The sequence below is a fragment of the Sceloporus undulatus genome, chromosome 6 (genome assembly GCF_019175285.1).
Source record: "Sceloporus undulatus isolate JIND9_A2432 ecotype Alabama chromosome 6, SceUnd_v1.1, whole genome shotgun sequence".
Taxonomy (NCBI): domain Eukaryota; kingdom Metazoa; phylum Chordata; class Lepidosauria; order Squamata; family Phrynosomatidae; genus Sceloporus; species Sceloporus undulatus.
Genome location: NC_056527.1, coordinates 44,716,282 through 44,729,903, shown reverse-complemented (window position 1 = coordinate 44,729,903; position 13,622 = coordinate 44,716,282). Strand labels below are relative to the sequence as shown.

The 13,622-nt window shown below is 38.8% G+C and overlaps 1 protein-coding gene across 1 annotated transcript in view; it reads left to right on the top strand.

Annotated features, from left to right (window-relative positions):
• The window catches only part of RFTN1 (raftlin, lipid raft linker 1), a 112,051-nt gene extending 103,001 nt beyond the window's left edge, over positions 1-9,050 (top strand). Inside the window, exons 7-9 of the mRNA XM_042475898.1 lie at positions 3,311-3,414; positions 5,254-5,335; positions 7,547-9,050. Of these exons, the coding sequence (XP_042331832.1) occupies positions 3,311-3,414; positions 5,254-5,335; positions 7,547-7,981 (621 nt within the window). The 3' untranslated portion in view covers positions 7,982-9,050. The remainder of the gene's footprint in view (positions 1-3,310; positions 3,415-5,253; positions 5,336-7,546) is intronic.
• The last annotated feature ends 4,572 nt before the right edge of the window (positions 9,051-13,622 follow it).

Genomic DNA, 13,622 nt, shown 5'->3' with positions numbered 1-13,622 from the left:
ACTTCCTCTAATAATGCACTCAGGTAGTAAGTGTAAAACGGAGTATGATAGGGCCACTGTGAAACAAGGGAAATACTGAAGAGACTGGAGGAGCCAAAGAAATGTGGAAGTGAAAGAACGTTTGTTGTTTTCAAAAACCTAAAAACCAAATGCAATCCTAGGACGTGATCCATGGATGCAGGTGGGCTAGTAAGAAGGAGAAAAGTTACTGGTGTAGGATTTATAGGTTAGTAAAAAAAAAAAAAAGTAAAGGTAAATATTGTAATGTTACCAGATTACCAGATTAAAGGTAAATATTGTAATGTTGGGTATTATGGAAACTAGAAAGTAAATATGGATTACATCTATGAAATATGACAGCAGCAGCAAGAATATTGTTTGCTCAGATTTGGAAATGGACTGAAGCACCGATGATGAAAGAATGGATTGTTAAGGTTGCTGAATTAGCCCAAAATACCAAATTAACATCGGCTTTAAAAGACAAGCCAATTTAAGGTGTTTTCAAAAGGCTGGATTTTTTTCAGCAGTATGAAATCTAACAATGTAATAATCTGATGTGGTGGTTTTTAGTAATTTTAGTAGGATTGTTTAGCTGGAATAACACCTCCCCCCCCATTTTTCTTTTCACTACCGTCAGGATAGGTCAGAGTCCTATTGTGTTTTAGGTATATGTCTCCCTCCCCCCAATAAACCAAATAGCAGTAGCAATAGCATGTGCATTTCTATACCGCTTATCAGTGAACTCAGCACAGCACTCTTTGAGCAGTTTATAGTCTGTTAGCCAATTGCCCCCAACAAGCTGGGTACTCATTTTGCCGACCTATGAAAGGATGGAAGGCTGAATCAACCATGGAATCCCTGGGATCAAACTCACAACCTTGTGGCTGCAGTACTGACATTTAACTACTGCATCACCAGGGCTCCAAAGATCCATGGATGTACTTCTTTATCTGGCACCACTACAATCAGGACTTTCTTCCTTTTCCACTGCAACCCTCTGAATGTCCAAAGGTATGCTCCAGACACTATTGGATTTCCCAATCCTTTGGAGCAGGTATTTATAGTTGATTGAGATGTGAAACTCTGAATTGAATGCTTCTCAGCACTGGAGCCAACTCTGGTTTGGTGTTGCAGTCATTAGGCATGGTTACTAAAGAGATGCATATGAGTTAGAAAGGATGTACAGGGCATTTTGATTTGGGAACTATAATGGTCATATTTGTTGTGTGTAAGTTTAGAGGCAGAACTCTGTTCAGTGTTTGGTCTTTTGAGGATTTTTGGGGAGGGGGGGAATATGAGCCCATAGATTGTGGAGTTTGAACTTTAGTCCAGCAACCCTGGCCTGGCTTGTTCTGCTCTTCTCTTGAATACTAAAGAGTTTCTGTGGAATGATCTTTTAATAATGTTTTTAAACTGGTTTAGTGGTATTTAATATAATAGCTAATTTGTTATTTTATTGTTTTTACTATTGTGGTTTTGTTTTGTTTTGGAGGTTTTTTTTTTGCTTAATGTTATGAGTCTCTAGGGTCCGAAACAGGAGAAGAGATAGGATATAAAGAAAATAAATAACAACCGTAAATTCTGAGTGCTATTAAGTAAACTATGTAATGGCATTGCTTGAAGGGAGTGTTGTCTGGCAAGTCAGACCATTAGGTCTTTACAGCCTTGCCTCACTAAGAGAACTTGAAGAGACAACCTTCTGCGGTTGGGAAGAGTTGGAGCAGCTCAGTGGTTCAACTTCTGCAGAAGCCAAGAGCTTTGCCCCTGTGTTGTACTACTGCTCTTCCTGGTGCCAGAACAGCTTAGGGTCTGGATTTTGACATCTTGTTGTGTGCTTTGATGGAAGTGGGTGGCGCTCCCTGGCAAATAGGACCCTCAGGCTTTGGGCCATTTGAAAAATTAGCAAGAGGAAAGAAATCTGTTTGGCAGGCAGATAGTCCAGGGCTTTGATTTGTAAGACTCTGCTGTCTTGTGATTGTGATGGCTGTCAAAAGCATCCTGCTGTGCTCTAGTGGAAAAGTGTCGTAGCTTTGCTGCTACTGATTGCACCTCTGCAAGCGCATTCTTCTTAGGCATGCCTATAAATGGTGGTTCTGCCTATCTGGTCTAATTTCAGGTGCAGGGGCCATGTGCTCCATGGTACATCTTCATAGAAGCAAATCTTTACCCAGGGTGTGTTTACGGGAGGCATTTAGATAATCTGATTCTTCTAGACTTGGGTAATTTCAAGTGAATAGTATTAACATACAGCCAAAACAATTCTGTAGGATTCACAGTGTGGCTTAAAACAAACCACTAATTCAACATACTTCCCCATCTGTAAAATTGTTATAGTGGTGACCTACCTCACAGGGCTGTTGTGAGGTTTAATGCTGTATATTATATTTACATACATTAATAGCTGTAGCAGTAGTACTAAATAAGTGTACCATAAGTAAGCCAGAGCATATTCTGTGAAACTGAGATGAGTGAAGAAGGCTTGTTAATTTATTCTCTAGTTCTGGAGTTATTTATTATCATCACCTCCAATTGCCCTTTGCTGTAGAGAATAATTTGGTTTTGTGTAATGGCAGAGACAGTAGGCAGTGCCATACTATAGTTCCTACTCTGATCCATACTTTAAAGTGAAAGGCACCATTTTGGTCTTGCCCAGATATTTGCTGATGAAAATAATAAAATGGTCAGGCTCATGTGCCTGTGGGTAAGAAAAAGAATAAAACCGATTGCCTTCATATTTTCTTGCTGTTGCTGTTGGATGCAAATGACCTGGACTCATTACCACAATAATATCGTTTAACACACCATGAGTTCCTCTGGAAATCAAAGGAGCAATTTTTCCCCTCTTGGCTCAACTGGTGTAAACATAGAGCTTCTTGCTTTGCAACTCCACCCTGTATGTTCAGAGCAGAATCAGACCTATGTTAGCATAGCTGAGTTTTTGTATTGCTTGAATACCCTTTTGTCTGGAAGGAGGTAATTGTTCTCTTTCAGCTAATATTGCAGGAGGCCATTCATCCAGGGGATCTCCAACAAAACAAAATGAATTAGTCCTGTTGATCTGATTCATCAGCTGCCACATGGAAGGTTTTGGAGCATGGAAAGAAATGTGTTTCTACTGCTTAAACAAAATTTTTTAACCCTTCAGCAAGAACTGAAAAATGACCCTTCATTCCTTTTGTTTTTCAATATTAATTTCGTTTCTTGGTTTTGCTGAACTTGCAGAAACAATCAAACCCATTAATAAACAACCTTTCTAAAAGAAGTCTCACATTTCCCATTTAACCCTAATGGTTTAATTTCTCTTCCATAGGGGGCTCGAGTGCAAGCAGATTATATCCCTCTGTTGAATTCTCTTGCTGTGTATGGCTGGCAGCTGACTTGTGTGCTTCCCACTCCAGTTGTAAAGACAAACAGGTATTGCAAAAGGATGACCTTTTTCTTAATTACAGGAGTCTCATTATAAAAGAGCAGACACCCCTCATTTTAAGTTCCAAAGGCCAACCAAATTAGCATAGCCTTCATCGCCTGCAACTCAGATGGGATGAAGCCAGTCTGACTTCCCTTGGGAGGGTTCCACAGCTGAAGTTTTATTACAGAGAAAGCCCTATCATGTGTACCCATCATCCTAGCCTCATGGGAGGTGGAAAATGTAACCAGAATTCTACTGATGATCTTAGATTTCAGGCAGGGTGATATGGGAGGATGTAGTCTTAGAGATATCCTTGCCCCAAGGCATCATGTATTTTCTCTTCCTTCCACCAAACCTTCATTCACAGTCTTGTGTGCTATTGAGAGGAAACTGAGGAGGAAACCAATATTCAGGAGAAAATTAATGGAAAAGAAAATTAGTTTTCCATTCTTATTTGTCCTCTTTGGAGCACTTAAATGATGGGATGCAGAGAGACAATGTTCTGTGGTAAAGAAATGGCAATGGAGGGCTCAGCTGTTGTTGCATTAGGATATGAAATCTTGCTGGGTCAGATTGAGATCCATCCCATCCAGTGCTCTGCTTCCACCAGGGCAGCTAGATTTCCTTAGAAGTTTGAACAGAGCAAGGAAAAAATTCTGGGTGAAACCAGAGTTTAAACAAACAGAGAAGAAGAAAAATATTAATTACATACAAGAATAATGTATTTAGTAAGATGATAAGGATATACAGGAATATAATCAATATCAAACCACAACAGTACAATACATGAAAACCATGCAGTTCATGAAAACAGCTAATGTCAAATTATAACAAATTCTTGTTGAAAGCAAACACATAAAGAAGAATAAAAGAAATATATAAGAGCAAAATACTATGATGTTATGCAATGGAAGGTGGAACATTATCTCTGTACAAAACTATACAATTAGAATTGTAAATAACACAAGATTAGAGCATGTCAGAAAATGACTTGAGGTTATGATGTTTAAGAAAAATTGGCTTTATTTAAGTGATGTATTTTAAGGAAGTTATATGTGAAGAGAAGAGCTGTGTCTGTTTGCTTTCAAAATGTATATTTTATTTGAACAATTTTTTTAAAATATTGAAAATGATGGCCGTTTTCAGTGTTATGGCTTCAGGATCACATCAGAGGTTCACTGTCTCTGAACCTGGAGGGTCCACTTAGCTAACCGTATACCTTTGTTCCTTAAGAACTTGCTTTTAAAAGTCATCTAAGCCCACAGTTGAAACAATACCTTATATGAGGCGTGACTAATTGCATCAAGTGGCAGGATCCAATTTTCACCATAATGCTTTTCCAGCAGGATGCTGGCATGCATTTTGCCCATCAGCCTGGAAGTGACATAATGTCACTTTCAATTTTGCCTGAAAATTTGCTGTTTGCGTTGCTTGAAAATCTTGGGGCTATTGGGGGAGAAATCTGCCCAAATCATTGCATACGTCCATAAGGACATAGGGAACAGTAAAATAGGGGCTGGAAGTAACAAGCAGCCTGTGAGCCGTACTTTCTTCTTCTATACCACAGTAAAGGCTGTGGGCATACCGCCCAGAACATGCCTGAGTAAATTATGTCTTAGAGCAAGGAATCCCAGAAAGTGATTGTCCCCAGTACAGAGATCTATCTATCATGTGGACTTAATAGTGTGGTGAAGGACACTTGTGTGTTCAGTTAAGTATCTTTTTCAAAGTTGACTTGAATGGGTGATTGTGAGATGCACCACGGATGTTAAACTGTGCTTTGGGTGGATGGAACTCATTTTCAGGCTTGTGGTTGTGCTTTTCTTCTCTTTTCTTAAAAACAGGGATGGGAATTTAGCCACTAAGCAGATTGTCTTTCTTCAGCGACCCTTGTTGCCCCAGAAAACCAAAAAGAAACAACCTAAGGTATATGGCCTTGAATTGCTCTCTGTGTTTGTCTTGGCAAAGCTTTCATAGTCTAATTGATTTTCCACATCAGTAGAAACGGCTTGTTTAACATTGCTGCGGTTTAAAAGATTTGCTGAACACTTGCTGAACTATGACTTGAGCTGTTAAACTAAAGAAAAATACTCAGAAATACAAAAGATGTGAGAGGGCCCCCACCTTCCCTTCTCTGTTTCAGTGAGGGAACTATTTTCTGTTATATCCTCCCTTGCATCCTCACCTGCACACCTTACAAAATGAAAAAAAGAAAGCAAGTCTAAATTCTGCTTTAGATGTTCCATGTAGGTTTGGGGTAATTACTTGTTGCCCCTCACCCTTTGGCATGTGTGTTACATTGAACAGCCTTGTTCTGTTTGTGACTTGCACTACAGGAAAAAAAAACCAACAAAAAGAAAATATAGCGTCAAAAACCACACAGGTGTTACTTAGCATGCACTTGTAGTACATGTTGGTGGTGTGAATTTTGTGTGCATTTCAGCCTCTGTAGCATCATTTTTTTCATTATTAAATGTGAATGGTGTAACCATATATATATATATTGAATATATTTTAAAGAATAAAGTAACAGATTGTGTGCATATGTTCCTTCTGAATATATTTTGAAGATAAACAAGAGGACACTGTCTTGATGAAACTCTGATGGTGCAATGGAAGATATGATTTGTGACCTGATAAAATCAATGTCAGCATTTCTGCCTGATGAAATGGGAGATGATGTGATCAGGAATGAGGCAGACAAATTATCTACATTTAATAGGGTATCATCAGATGACCCTAGTTGCTTAGCCTTCCAGTGAGCATAATTCTTGTCAGACATACTGTCACACAGCATTGAGTTAGCCAGCCTCCTTGTGGGTTCTTTAGAAAACTACTGGAATCCTCTTCATTTTAAAATAGTTTTCAAGAGTTGCTTGAAACACTTGTATGGTAGTTTTTAAAAATAGTGTACATGCCATACTTTTCAAGCATCTGTCTGCATAACTAGCAAGAATTCCTCACACAAGGATTTTTTTTCTCCAAAGGAGTGCTTTGTTGTAATTCCTTAACTAGGCTTTGGGGCAGGGGCACAGTGATTTTTTGTTTTAAAATTGACATTGCACTGGCTGTAGTTGGGAAAGTTTTTCAGGATACTCTAGTACTGAAACAAGGCGATGATACTGCAAGAGCAAAGCACCTCATGTTGTGTTTCTCCATTTATTATCTGTGGGCATGCTCCACAGAGTTGGGTGCTTAGTGGTTCCACATTCTTATTTGTGAAAAGAAGATCTTGCACCATCAGGAGATAATGACAATGGAGCCTCGTTGTCATAGCTACCCCTGCTGATGCCAAAACCTACCTCTTAAGCAAGGCACCACTCCAACTGAAGGTTTCCAGCATATTGGAAGATTGGTGTACTTGGAAATGATGACTGCAGCACTTGGGGCGCATTGAGATGAGCAGCTAGAGAAACCGCTCAGGGTCCTGGCATAGCTGCTTCTCGCCATGTAGAGAATGGTATTTTTGCATGGTTTCAGAACCTCTTCGGTTGTCTCTATAGTAAATTTGGGGGTTCGTGTTTGATCATGATCAACTGTAAATATAAATCCCCAAAAATGACAAGATTATAAGTTTGGTTTATGCCCATATGCCCTAAAAGGCACCAGATCCTGTCTGATCTTGGAAACTAAGCAGGGTCAGCCCTGGTTAGTATATGGATGGAAGACCACCAATGAATACCAGGTGCTATAGGCTATATTTCAGAGGAAGGAACTGGCAAAACTATCTCTGGGTATTCTTTGCCTATGAAATTCATGGGATTTCCATAAATCAACAGGCAACTTGAAGGGCACACACACACAATTCAGATTTACAATCTCATAAATACTAAATAGGATTCCAAGTAGCGTTCTGCATGCTCAAATGGAAAATTTCAGTTTATGAACTTGACATGTTCTGGTTCCTGTAGTAGATTGGGGAAAAACTATTGTAGGTATGGTATTGTATCATAGGTGCTGTTATAAGATTAGTTTTTAACAAGAAACTTAGCCTATAGCTATAGCAAAGCTAATGAGCTGACTACTATCTTTTTGTAAAAGTGCTTCTTGTCTTATCAGACCTTTTAAGAATTAACCTTAAGTGCTGAATTTAAACAAAATACTGCCAGATTATAACCTCTCCTACTCTGTTTGCAGTTTCACTGGAGATTCTCCAAAGAGGGCAGACACCACAAGCGAGTCAAGAAATCCCTGAAGGCAAGACTAAGTGCCAGAGAGAAGCAACAGACAGAAGAGTCCGAAATTATAGAAAATGTAAGGAATTCAGAAACTCCATTCTCTACAATTGAAAGTGGTTTGCACTTTCCAGTAATCTCAGATCAGCAGTTGGCTGGTTTTGAAGATGGAAGAACCGAAGGCCTTGGATGTAGAGAGGTGCCTGCCCACAACAATCAAGTGTCGGTAGAAAAATGGGATGCTGGTCATGACGCTGACCAAGGCACAAGAGGTTTGTGTATGGATCAGGGAAGCATCCAGGAAAACTCTGAGGGCCAAATGTTCCAAGAGCATTGCACTGCAGCAGACAATGAGCCGACAGAAACCAATTTTGAGCCCGAGTGTGAGTTTGACTGAGAGAGGCAATGTTTTTGCCAAAGTAAAAAAACTAAACAAAAAACAAACTCACTTTGATGATCAGTGTTGAACATGATTGCTTAACAAACTTAATTTGTCACCATTGGGTTTCTACAGGTATACAGTGGAAATGTTACTACTGCTACATTTTCAACTTGGCGATGTATGCAAACTTTTTCATGCTTTTCTCGCTATCCAAGAAAACCCATGGCTATTTAATCTGTGTTGAGCTGCTTTTTAAACCAAACAAAAACCAGTATGTCCTGTATTTAATTTTTTAAAAAAAATATCAACATTTAATTGATGTGTGCCATATTTTTATTTAGTTTTGTCACATGGGATTCAGGATATAAGGACAAAATGTTAAGGCATTAGTTATATTTGTCTTAAACACATCCGTTTATCTTGACTATGGAACTACGAATCTCCTGCAAAAATTCTGAAGCAATAACGAAGCCATGTGTTTTATCTGAGAAATTGCTAGTGGCAGAGAATAAGCAATGATTTTTTTTATTAACTTAAGAATCTAATTCATACCCAGTGTATCCAATTACCATTTAGGTTACTAATAAAGATCTCACATACATGATCATAAATCAAAGTGCACATAAAAAGATCTGGTTATTTTATATACATTTCATAAACGATTGGATGCTTGTCATCTGCTTCCATTGAACGCTAAATGAGTGACTCCTTACTGAGAATATTCCATAGGAAAGTAAATATTAGGTGAGTGGAAGGCTCATATTTTCAGGCATATTCGCTTTTACAATAAATGTGAGTAATTTTAATTTCTTAATCTCTGAAATATATTCAAATTCTTAACCATCAGTTTTCATGTATGTATTGTAGTTCTTTTTATCACTGAGTAAACCTAACTGGGTCCACATTTGGACAGTGTTTAGAACTTGTTAATGTTTTGAAAATGCCTTCTGTCCTTGCACAATTGAAATGTGGGAGCCTATAAACAATATAGCTTCTTTTCCCTATTGGGTGATATATGTTTGACAGTTCCCATTAGTTTCTCTGTAAAGTATTTTGACTCAATAAAATGTGGTCTCTAGGTACATATCCTGCATACTTAAGCTATTTTTAACTGTCAGCTTCATCTTCGAGAAAATGCAATTTAAAGAACAGTTTAAAACAAAACTGTACCACTTCAGATAGTTGTATAAAAGATAATGGAAGGATAGTTTAAATCATTTCATTCCACACACAAGCACAAAAGCAATGCAATATTTTTTCCCTGGTAATCGAAGAATGTTTACTTTGGCTTTAGCAACTTAGCTGAACATTCAGAAAATAGCACTGTAAATAACTTTAATTACTTGCGGAATTCTACCAAGGAATGTCTGACCCTGAAGCAGCCAAGAAATATCCATGCCCTAATCTTTTTTTTAATTGCTACATAAATACAAGTAACTGTGTCTGTTTTGTAAAAGTCAGTATCATCCTCCGTAAACAATATGATCACAAACAAGTTTAGATGTCTCTGAAAGCAGTGAATATTTTAATTTCAGTAGTGTCTCATTGTTATTCTTTGTGTAGTCTGTGCATTTCAGGACCAGAGAGCCTAATTCAGATCCTCCTAGAGTATATACTTAAAACATTTTGGCAGAAGGTACTACTGTACACACCCTTGTGCATGTACTCAAAGGCACACTGGATCCAGGAGAGATCTCTTGGCGCACCCCCTTTCTCCATTTTCCAGAAACAACCTGACACAGAAATATCCACATTGGCTGGAAAGGATTGCCAGCTCAAGCCTTCCTTCTCTTCATCTATGGAGGGGAACCAACATATCTCAGGGTCCATTGGCTTGCAACGTAAGCAACAGTTCTCCATTTTGAACATAATAGTGAACAGCTTTTTAAACAGGCCAAGGTCAAAACTGTCAAGGGAGCAAATGAAAGAAAGGGAGGAATATATGGTCCTGGCTTATTAAATCACAAATGTTTTGATTGATATGACAGAGGCTAGGGTGTGTTACCAAAGATCAATGCTGTCATTCATTTATAAACTGTGGAAATAGATGAGGTATTAACATGCCTGCTATTATCTGTCCTAATAAGAACTAAATAAAATAATGAGAAAAACGGAGAAAGTCACACTCTCTCAGCAGAAGGCAATCACAAACCTCATTTGAATAAATTTTGCCAAGAAAACTCTATCATAAATGGTTACAATCTCAAAAAATTCATTGTTACACATTTTTCTTACAGAATGCAAATGAACCTTGCATCCCATGGGTGAATGCTTTTTTAAAAAATGTCTGAGGAGTAAACTCAGAGCCATTCCCAATAATCTTTGAGAACATCTGGAGAACAGGAGAAATCCCAGCAGACTGGAGGAGAACAAACGTTGTCCCCATCTTCAAAAAGGGGAAAAAAGAGGATCCCAACAATTATCGTCCAGTTAGTCTGACATCAGTACTAGGAAAGATTCTGGAGCAGATCATTAAACAGAGAGTCTGTGAACATCTAGAAGGCAATGCCATAATCACAAAAAGTCAACATGGGTTTCAGAGAAACAAGTCATGCCAGACAAATCTGATCTCTTTCTTTGATAAAATTACCAGCTTGGTAGATGAAGGGAATGCTGTGGATATAGTATATCTTGATTTCACTAAGGCCTTTGACAAGTTTTCCCATGACATTCTTGCAAACAAGCTTGTAAAATGTGGGCTAGACAAAGTAACTGTTACATGGATCTGTAACTGGTTGACCAGCCGAACCCAAAGGGTGCTCAACAATGGCTCTTTTTCAGCCTGGACAGAAGTGACCAGTGGGGTCCCACAGGGCTCTGTCCTGGGCCCAGTGTTATTCAACATCTTTATCAATGTCCTAGATGACAGAATTGGGAGCATACTCATCAATTTTGCAGATGACACCAAATTAGGAGGCATAGCTAATACTCCAGAGGACAGGATCAAAATTCAAAATGACCTGAATAGATTAGAAAGCTGGGTCAAAACTAACAAAATGAATTTCAACAGGGAGAAATGTAAGGTACTGCTCTTAGGCAGAAAAAAAATGAAATGCAGTGATATAGGATGGGGGGACACCTGACTTAACAAGACTATCTGCTTTATCACACTAGGAGGCAAACAGGATTTAAATGACAGTTAAACTAGAGAAAACCAGGAAATGGCTGATGTTTATCACATGACATTTCCTGGTTTTCCCGTTTAACTCTCATTTAAATCCTGTTTGCCCCCAAGTGTGATAAAGCAGTACGTGTGAAAGGGACCTAGCCGTCTAGTAGACCACAAGTTGAACATGAGACAACAGTGTGATGCAGCAGCTAGAAATGCCAATGCACATCTAGGCTGCATCAATAGAAGTATAGTGTCTAGATCAAAGGAAGTAATAGTACCACTGTACTCTGCTTTGGTCAGGCCTCACCTGGAATACTGTGTCCAGTTTTAGGCAACACAATTAAAAAAAAACATGTTGATAAGCTGGAGCATGTCCAGAGGAGGGCAGCCAAAATGGTGAAGGGTCTGGAAGCCATGCCCTATGAGGAGAAACATAGGGAACTGGGTATGTTTAGCCTAGAGAAGAGATGGTTAAGAGGTGATATGATAGCCCTGTTTAAATATTTGAGGTGGTGCCATATTGAGGATGGAGCAAACTTGTTTACTCCTGCTCCAGAGAATAGGACCTGGAACAGTAGATGAAAGCGACAGGAGAAGAGATTTCACTGCGAAGTTTACGGCGCAGGCACAGAATAATCCATTTGTGTGCATTCACAGATAACCACTCAAACAAATACAAGTAAGCAACCTGTCCTTTATCTCAACATTAGGAAGAACCTCCTGATAGTAAGAGCTGTTCAACAGTGGAATACACTTCCTCAGGGTGTGGTGGGGTCTCCTTCTTTGGAGGTCTTTAAACTGAGGCTGGATGGCTGACTGTCAAGGGTGCCTTGATTGTGATTTCCTGCATGGCAGGAAGTTGAACTGGATGGCCCTTGTGGTCTCTTCCAACTCTAGGATTATATGAAACACTTTTTTTGGTGACCTGCTGCCAAGACACATCCACACCATCCATGCCTATACCAGTTCCACAAACACTCATCTTGCCCCAAATGAAAAAGTAGCATAATATTACTTTGGTCACAAGAAATCTTCAGTGGGACTTCCAAAAACACTATGTGTGTACAGGCATAAAGTTTCTTTTCTGTGGGAAACTCAGTCTCTATCAATGCATTTTTTGCTTTTGTTTATACAGCAACTATTTGACAAGTTTCAGTTCAAGCAAAATCATGATAGCTGTCGTTTCCAGTTTCAGGATAAATGAGTAGTCCTAATACTAGGTTGCATGAATAATCTTGCATTCCATACAATTATGGAGGTTTCACATCAAATGAATTATAAACTTTTTGTAGCTTTTCAAAATGTGATTACACTATTCGTTTATCCCTAAAGATTAATAAGTAAAGCATCAATGCAAAATTAGCTAGTTAGCGAGGAGCCAGGAGAATATAATTTAGGGCTGCAATTGGATGGGGATATTTCTCTTTTCTTTAGATGAAGTAGTTCAGTTGAAATGAGGATTTTAACACCTTTGAAGTGCTCGCGTTATTAAAAAGTTCTACTGGTTACAGAATCCACAAGAAAAGGCACCTTTTCTAAATTTATAGGCCAGTTCAAGGGGACCCTTGCACAATTTTACACCACCCTAAGGGCATGTGACATCTTACAATTAAAAAAGACATGCTCTTGTCCCCAAAGTAGCCTGTCAGGAGAAGACAATGACAGAACAGGAGAGAAAGGATGGGGGAAGGGATCAAGACTCAGCAGTAAAAAGCCTAGGGCCTTCTAGAAGTGTATTTGTCAACATTTTTTGGGAGGAAATAGGGTGACACTAACCTGAGCCATCACAATTGTACTTACTGTCCCCTAAAAGAGCCACCTATCATTCTTCATCTTCTGCCGACTGTTTAAAAATCATAGGTAAAGGAAACAGTTGCATTAAAAAGCTGCTACAGAACACTGGTTTATAGTTCCACTTGAGGCCTGACACTGCTACTGTCACAGATAATCTCCCTTTTCAGGAAGATTAATTCCCTCCGGCTCAGAGAATTTAAAAAGATCAGAATTGGCATTTCAAAGAAAAAGCCATCCTCAATATTTATGTGAGTTGACAAGAACTCCACTCTCTGTGTGCTCTGCAGTGAGCTAAGCAATCCTCTGCGCTCAAATGAGGGGACTGACATGACACACTGACTCAGTTGAATCAAGGAGAGTTAATACTATCAGAATAAATTCTCTCTGCATAGCCTAAGAGTGAAAAGTAGATGCTGTTATTTAAATCTGTCATTGAATCCAGAATGGTAGAACATGTCAGCAAAAAGAGGGAGGTTTGTTGCTAGATTTTAACTCATCTGAAGCAACTCGGATAGCTGCATCAGCAGTGATGCATTTCTATTCCGACTGGGTTTTGATTCCAGCTGCTGAGCTCTACTCATTCCATACTCAATGTGCTGCATTGAGTCCGTATATTGGGAGACAGCTGGGATATAAGGAAATAAAATAACAATAAAATAATACTGTTAAATCAAGTCAAATATAATATAGTACCTCCATTTGGCGAGTTAAGGAGATTAATGAACTGAACAGAATGTAGCACTACTCTGA